The following is an 8,998-nucleotide window of genomic DNA, read 5'->3' as shown; positions in this document are numbered from 1 at the left end:
ACTAAATTTACACATATATATATAAAGTTCAATTCTAGGATAATTGAGGGATCGATTCTGAAAATCGAGTTTTTTGTGAAAATACTTAAATGAAATACAGGAGTAAACAACAATTAATAATTAACAACAATTAATAACAGTAATAATTAAATAAACAACAACCAATTAATATGAGTAAACAATAAATAGCAAGTTCTGTGCAATGTCTACCTGAAGATCGAGATTCTGGATTGTTAGTAACAAAACATAGACATATCGTCAATTTACTTCGTCGATACTTTTTTGCATTTGTCGGACGAGAACGTTTCCTCGTTATTCTTCAAGATACTACTGCTTTTCAAGCTTAGTATATTGCGTTTTGCCCGAATATCTTTATTCTTCGTTTTTACTATCATCTAGTACATACGCAATTAACATTTTTAATGCCAAACGATGGTATATTGTTGCAAGGAACATTCGCGAAAAGTGCCAACGACGATATATGATTGCGATATGATATAACATGTATAATGTAATATAACATAACAGCGTTCTACTATTCGCATCGCGAGAGAACTTTCCTGCAGAAACTCTGAGTGAGATGTTTCACATATTGAAGAAGTGCGTACTTACTTGTAAAAATAATTTTATTGTAATGCGCGATGATTAATACCGGGGCAGGGTATACGCCACAAGGTGTACGATGCCATAAAGTAACGACTACTACGACCTTAGACTATACTGTTTACGACAGCAGTTATCCTTCTACTAAATATTATACCCACCAGAAAGCAGGGTCGGTTTAGGACTGTGGCCACCTGAACCGAAATAACGTACGGATTAGGAGTTTCCGAATATTGCAAATTAGAAGCAGAACGATATAGAAATTCCGGTGAGAGTTGTAGGAAGACAATGTCGAACTAGAGATATTACGAAAACTCGATTAGGACCTAATATCTATTATCATCTCCTCTTTTATTATATCTGTCAATAATAAAGTGTAATTTTTGTCGTTCTCTTTCACTCTCTAGGCTCCGTAGCAGTTTTTACTGATATTTTAAACAACGTGTTAATATTGCCAAGTGAAAGCGGAGTAAATAAGAATTCCTTCAAAGGCGGCATCATTTTCGAAAGTGAGTAAATAAGAAATATATTTTCACGCTGTACCTAGCGAGCATCCATTATTTTACACAGCACAGTACAGTACTGTAGGGGGCGGAGCATCGGTGAAATTTGATTGGTCGACAACTTGCTCACTCTGCACAGTGGGCATGCCTTGGAGTATATTGCTACTAGGTACTGTGGGTAGGGATAAGATTTCTAGAAAGCAGGTAGTAGCTTCTCGGTACATACTACTAGCAAGGTTCAGTATTACACTGATGGTCGAAGAGTTCGTGCGGCTCGTTCGTACGATTGGGCAGTTTTAGTAAATCTAAAAATATAAAATATACAGGAATAAGATATTAAATATTTGTCAAGATTCCATTTGAAGAATTGGAGAGCTGTTGAAGCGGAACGTGAACATCTGATATTCGTAAGTTTTGTCTGTTATATATTTCTGTAATATATGTAATATATATGTTCTGTAATATATAATATATTTAAGTCATTTACAATTAGTAGATATTTCAATGTCTTTTTCTTTTAAATAGGTTTGAAGGCGCATTAAATTACAATTAAAATGGATAAAATGATTTCTACAATCAACTTCCGATATTTCATGGAACATGATACAGAATCTTCAGAAGATGAAGAAGAATTAGCGCCTATTCCTTCGAAATTGTCAGATGATTCAAATCCGCCGGTTCATTCAATATCGGCGGATGAGATAGCCGTACCTTCGACGTCTATGGAACGTCCAGTAATTATGGTTGATATACCATCCCCTGTACCTTCAGCAACGGTGATTGATTTGACATCACCGATACCGTCCACGTCGACAATGCCACCGATACTGCCGATAGAAATGCCACCGGTTCCATCCACATCGCGGCACATTCTAGAAAATTGTTATGATTTTCGGTTAGAAGAAGCAAGACGTTCGAGTTTTCGAAATTGGCCTGTATCCTTCATTGACCCTGTCAGTCTTGCAGCTGCAGGATTCTATTATACTGGAAACTTGGATGTAGTGAGATGCTTTGAATGTCAATTGGTGGCAAGTCAGTGGTCGGTGGGTGATATTCCCATGCAGATTCATGAGATGTGTTCTCCAGAGTGCAGATTTATCCGCAATGAACGTTGTAATAATGTACCAATTGGAGCAAGTCCTGCTAAAGTTCCACGGACAAAACGAAGAAATAGAAATATATCTTGTCCTCATGGTTTACAATATCAAGAGTCATTTGATTTTAATGATCATGGATTTTTAAGATCCTCACGAACCCCGACGGCATATCAACTTAGCCGTTTGGGACTAAAAAGTGTTAAGAAACCAGAAATATTGCAATATGCTAGTTACGAATCCAGATTAAATTCATTCGCAACATGGCCTACAGATGTGACACAGCCAAGTGAAGAATTAGCCCATGCAGGCTTCTACTACACCGGAATAAATGATTTCACTACCTGTTACCATTGTGGAATTTGTATAGGCAATTGGAGACCAGAAGACGATCCATGGGACAGACATATGATTTCGTCTCCCAGATGTTGTCATCTTTTTCCAGCACTGGGCTGGGAATATGTCAATAATGTAACAGACCAGGAGTTATATGAAACTGCTGAAGGTATAAGTATAAAAACTCATACCCTGAACAATATATATAATTAAGAATGTGTATAATTAATAATTCCAATATATACTTGTGTACATTATATTTATTTCAGGCACCAATAGTAAGTACAGATGAGAATCCTGAGAGATCCAATAGTGAAAATGTTACCAATGAAATGATTCTCGTTGAGAAAATTGGTAAGTAATAAAAATAAAAACACAGATGAATGAAATCCGTATACATATAATAAATTTCATTATATATTATAATTAAATATACTTTTTACTATTTTAGCCACTCTGGAGGAAGAAAATCGAGCATTGAAAGATGCTCGTTCGTGTAAAGTTTGCACGAAACGAAAAGCCACAATTACGTTCCTACCTTGTGGACATTTAGCAACATGCCAGTACTGTTCACCAGCTTTCACAACGTGCATCATTTGCCGAAGAAAAGTCAAGGCCATTACCCATACATTTTTCGCGTAATGCATGCACATGTAAAAATTAGCTTATTCATACTCTTATATCAATATACTTTATAATTTCTTAAAAATGACATACACACATTAAGATGTTTGGTATCATGTATCGTCAAATTAAGTGTATAAATAGAAACATAATATTAAACTAATCAAATACATTTTTTCTCTATATTTTTGGCTTTTTTTTGTATTTTAAGTGTTACTTATTTTGTATATTATTTTATCTGAATATAGTTAACTTTTTCCGCATCCAACTAATTGTTCTTTGTTTTATTCCCCTTATTGTTAGTAAAATAAATAAATAAATATACATATATATATATGTAGGAATGTTGTATTACAAGTTAACAGAAAACAGTATGATAAATACAATATCGTTGCACTCTCACAAAGTCGAATATAATATCGCGTTTCGCGTAATCGTTTCTCACCAATTCTACGTCACAACAACACAACGAACTTCACTCGGACGTCACACTATCCCACATATATATATTTCAAATCATAAAAATCATAGCTTACTTTTTCTTTTATTCGAAAAATATATCGTATCCATTGCATGATTATATACCGTAATACCGCGAATTTCCTATTCGATGAAATAGCTTTTTCAAGTGACGAGAAGGGGGATTCTACCATTATATATTTCCTATAATTACATTCGGTTGTTTGTATAAAATATACTCGACCGCTAGTTACAAATATAAGACTTAATAATATACACATAATATATATAGTCAAAGTTTAAAAGGTTATTCATTAAGAATGCGATGTCTTTTCATGGGCCTCTGAAGTGTAGAATTGCACGATCTATACGTATGTAACTCGTATGAAAAGTAAAAAGGCGTTAGAAAAAGTACAGTGCTATAAATATATTTCCGTAAAAAGGAAGAAGAACAAACATAGAAACAGATATTAAAGAAAAATAATTCAGCGTTATAACTCGATAATATGTTAACGCATGTATGTAATATCGTGATGTAATACTGTTTACAAAGAGTGGACAATAGAGATGTTAATCAGACAGAAAAAGACGATTGTTGATTAACTTGAACTATTCACCCAAACGTACAGAAGACAGCGCAATCCACACTCTGTCGGCAACGCCACTCGCAAACTCTCTCCGCTCAACTCGCACCTGGCTCCTCGACTCACACTCTGTTTCTCGACTCGCACTCTGCTCCTCGACTGACACTCTGGCCGTTGTCGCATTCTGTTGTCCTTTTCCTAGGCCCACCGCACACGTGTTCTGCAGACGCTCGTAGCCAGGGTCACGTAGGTCTTTTCCACGAAACTATGCACTTGAAAAGACCGATGACACATTGATGGGCCCGACGGCGCCTCGGCTCTCGCGACATTGTTCATAGTTCGCCCGATATTTCCCAGGCCTTTCGTCCACGATACTACATGTATGTACCTAGTTTTTCTTTTATTTATACTTCCATTGTTTATGCTTCGCTTATAATCTTCTCTATTTAAATATAGCTACCGCAGGAAAAAGATCAAAGACAAAAACATTTAACACTGAAGGAGAAACTAGGAATAGCTAAATCTGATAAAGATAGCAGTACATTTGCACCTGTATACACACATTTATGTCCCTAAATTCAGTATGATTAAGTTAAAATTATATATCATTATTCAATAATTTATTAAATAGGATCAAAGCAATATTGTGCAGACAATGGTAAAAATGAATCAGTTCTATCAAATGAAGAATAGTGAATTGAGTGATTGGCTAAAAGAGCGTTCAATTCCACATAATTCTAAAGGAAAAAAAGTGTACTTATTAATAAAGTATTATCGCACATCAAGAATACAACAATTTTACAGCCATTCCGTATGTAAATGTATCTTTATAAGGAAAAATAGAAATGTATCATATTATATGTATCATGTCATTAAACGTACAAAGTTAGTATAAAAAATGATTCTAATATGCTATAACATAACTGTTGAGAATTGTCGATCTTTGAAGCCGAAATAATGTTATAGGAACACTAAATTTATACTGAGGATTAATATTAAAATAGCAATATATTTATTTCACGGACGATTTCTTATATATTCATCGATACACACTTGCACGCGTCTCAGCACTTTTTTCTATACCCGACTGTTAACCGACTCACTAGTTTACATTCATCTGTTTTCGAGACGCCGCGCACACACACATACTTCCACATACTGATATTCACATACAAGTATCTCTACTACGCATTTAAATTAATTATACATATAATTATACAGAATTATACAGAAAATTATACATATCTCAACAATAACACATTATATTTTTACATTTATACATTAAAGCAGCTTTAGTGTATAACATATAAAATAATAATATATAATTAGATATAATTAATAAAAGGTAATGAATTCTTTTTGTATCACTGATTTTTTATGATCTATTTATCACTTCTAATATAGCTTTTCTGTCAGCTTCATTTTTTATACCAATTTCAATTAAATCTTCATTACTTAAAGTCATAAACAAATCAATGTCAACCTGAAATAAATTTACAATATTAATTTATAATAAAATTTTATACATATGTCGGAGACGAAATGACACCGGGGCCCCTCTGGAACTTCAGGATAACACCCTAACATTGTGATTTAGAGCCTACTATAGCCGTAATGAAACAATCGCAGTTATCCAAACCGATAGTAATTGTACGGGATTAGTGACGGTGAGCTTTGGCTCGGGGCGACAGCCTGCCGCCCAACGTAGCCGCGGTCAACGGGACGGGCGCTCCGTCTAACAAAGGTGCGGAGCGGTGTTATGACCCTCATTAAAGGAATTACCCATTGAGGTATCCGACAGTAAAGCATGTTAACGGTTCCTTAGGACAATGAATACCTGATGTTGAGGCACGTACACAGCACAAGTCCCGGTAGCCCGAGGACCCGCTATGAAACCTGCGTTTTTTCGGCAATTGAGGTGTTTGCAAACGGATAGGCAGCTTTTGTCCCAAATCGACCAATCGACAGCGACGTCGATCGACAGGATCTTGTGTACTTAGACACCCCACCAGAGTTTGTCTCGGTGGCGTCGTTGGGACGAAGAGCAGTCTTGCTTGAGATCTGATCGGCGAAGGAAGTCGCGCCTTACGATCAGGAAGTGGTGCACGTGTGAGTTAGAGCAAGGAAACCTATCCTCCCGTTGACCGTGGATTCGTTATCAAGCCTGAGGCCATCGTCAATAGTGTCGCGTGCGTGTGTCTGCTGTGTATCCTCGTCTGTTCCGTAACATCCCCCAATTGACAATAAAAGTACCTTACATGCGACAAGACGATGGAGAACTTCAATGCCAAACCGCTACCTATCGCAAGCCCTCCCCGGGATGGCGACTCGAGCTCGGACTCGGAGCGGATTGTGACTCGACACATATATGTATGTCGGGTTTACATTAGAATTAGGGTTAGGGGCGTGAAACGAATCTTCGTTTGGGTTACACGTTGTCGTTATGCAATAGAGAAGACATTGACTAGTGCAAATACGATTATTATAGAACCGGACAAGTAACCGTGGTAGTTAGGTACTCGAGAAAACTAATGACAATGATCCTAGGTTCAATAACGAATCCGCGGTCGACGGGATGATAGATGAACGTACTCACAAAATCTAAGTCGGACGCGTAATGTTCTCTGGTCGTAAAGGGTTACTCCTTTCATCAATGAGATCGCGAGCGAGAATGCCTTTCCCGTCCCGATGATGCCACAGAGGAAAACTATAATGGGGTGTGTCTAAGGGTACGAGATCATCGGATTCGTCGAGAAAAGCCTTCGTTCAGAAAGTAAGGGAAATTGGCGTTGCTGCTAATTGGTCAATCTCCATATCGGTGGTTAGAAAAAGATGCTAGCCGCCCTCGAGGGAAAGTTGCTAGTGGGAGACGCCGCTCGTTGAAAAATAGGTCTCCCCTATTTTCCCGTAGTTGGGACAAAGACTGTTTGTCTGTTTGAAGGACTTTAGTTGACTAAATCTTAAGATTCATAACGGGCCCTCGAGCTAGCCGGACATGTACTGCGGAGACGCATCGACATCTGGCAATCATCTTACTCGAAGAATAGGGTCTGCGTGTGGCGAGCCACGGGACAGAAACCGTTGGAATGTTTACTGTCGCGTGTCGCCACAAATATTTCTTTTAAGGAGAGCTATAGAATTACTCCATACCTTTGTTAGACAAAGCGTTCATCCCGTGACCGCGGCTACGTTCGGCGACTGACTGTCGCCTCGAGCCCAAGCTCATTATCACAACTCTCGAACAATTACAATCGGGTTGAATAACTACAATTGTTCAATTACAGCTATAGTAGACTCTAGGTTACAATGTTGCGGGATTATCAAAAATTCCAAAGGCTCCGGTGTTCTTTCATCTCCGACATATATAAGACACATAATTTAATAACATATTTACTTCTTGTTCGAGAAATATAGGCACGTATTCACCTAATCCGTAATGTTTTAGTAAAACAAACATGTTTGCTTCTTCTGAATTTAAGATTACTCCTCTTGGAGGTGTCCTGTAACGTGGTGGTGTTGGTGTATTTTCTCCAAATACATTTTCATCATTCATATTTGCAGGAATATTTTGTTGGCGCAATGGTCTAAATTCAGGCCCATATTCAAGAGTAGTATCAAGATCTTCTGTTTGGTTCGACCAATTGCGGGGAGACCTAATCGCGAGGAGAGACGTCAACGGGAGTCGTAAATTCCCGTTACGATTATAACAATCGACACCACGAATTGATCGATCCCCCGATTTCCGGTGAGATAATAGGGGTGATTGAGTTTGTATAACACTGTGATTCACAGAATTATAAATTATATATTTCCAACACTTAGATTACACTGTCGAGGAAAGATAAATAGATAACAACTTGTCGCACGAGGATGAGATAGATATGTGCGCTAGAGCAGGGCTCTTATAATGAAAGTTAATGTATTAGTGGACGTAGTACTATAATATATTTAGGAGAGGAGATGTATGTTCGACAACACCGAGAAGCGACAAAGGTTTGCGTGAAGTATGCGACTCTCGCGCTATGTGTAGACTGCCGCGTTAGGCGTTAGTTTTTAGACTGACTGTCGCTCTTTTTCTAATACGGAAGAAAAGTTCGGTGTGGGTGTGCCCCTGTGCCTAAAGAACGCGGATTCGTTGTTCCCACTTTCGTTAGGAAAAGTGAGGGTAACGAACCGCGGACTCGATTGGTCATGACCTGCACTACTGCTCGAAGGGATGAGTAGGAAGTCTCCTACCATCGTGGTGGATAGATGACCGTGTTCGTGAGGAAAACCTAGCTTGTTTTATTAGAGGGCTATTCGGATTTTCCTAATGGGCGCATACCCGCCTTCTCCGTGTTTTGAGTGCGCCTAATAAACCCAAGGACCTCTCTAAAAACCGACTGTGTTTCGAGAATATTTTTAAGCTTTAGAAATTCTTCAAGACAAACGGATTGAAGACACATGGCGAAACAATACAGGGAAGTGAAAGTTATGGTGGGTCCTTAGGTTTATTGAGGGTCGAAGTAACGTTACACAGGCCGGTTGTTGTCCGGTCGCGCGTGCTGGCGTGCAGATGTTTTAGGCGGCGTAACAACACCTAAATAAACTTGCAAAGGAAATAAAAAACAAAATGAAAGAACACAATAACAACGAGTTCATAAAATTCATAGAGTCACTATCTGCACACGAGAACTCCAACTACTCCCTATGGAAAGCCACAAAAAAAAATAAAGAAGCCAATCAAATTAGTCCCGGCAGTCAGAAAAGCAGATAATACATGGGCAAGAAGCAACGAAGAACAAGTTGAAGAATT

At 38.0% G+C, this 8,998-nt stretch overlaps 1 protein-coding gene and 1 pseudogene across 1 annotated transcript; one reads left to right on the top strand and one right to left on the bottom strand.

The window, feature by feature from the left end:
• The first annotated feature begins 1,811 nt into the window (after window positions 1-1,811).
• On the top strand, window positions 1,812-3,232 carry LOC117207489 (annotated as a pseudogene).
• Window positions 3,233-5,574: 2,342 nt separating this feature from the next.
• Window positions 5,575-7,791, bottom strand: LOC117207490 (ankyrin repeat and SAM domain-containing protein 6-like). The gene is made up of 2 exons (XM_033447789.1): window positions 7,598-7,791; window positions 5,575-5,686 (listed from the first exon to the last, which is right to left on the bottom strand). The coding sequence occupies exons 1-2, from the start codon at window positions 7,754-7,756 to the stop codon at window positions 5,579-5,581; spliced, it is 267 nt and encodes an 88-aa protein (XP_033303680.1). The 5' UTR covers window positions 7,757-7,791; the 3' UTR covers window positions 5,575-5,578.
• Window positions 7,792-8,998: the final 1,207 nt, after the last annotated feature.

Source organism: Bombus bifarius, unplaced genomic scaffold (assembly GCF_011952205.1).
Source record: "Bombus bifarius isolate JDL3187 unplaced genomic scaffold, Bbif_JDL3187 scf7180000008032_frag, whole genome shotgun sequence".
NCBI classification, from domain to species: domain Eukaryota; kingdom Metazoa; phylum Arthropoda; class Insecta; order Hymenoptera; family Apidae; genus Bombus; species Bombus bifarius.
This window is presented reverse-complemented; position numbering and strand designations above follow the sequence as displayed.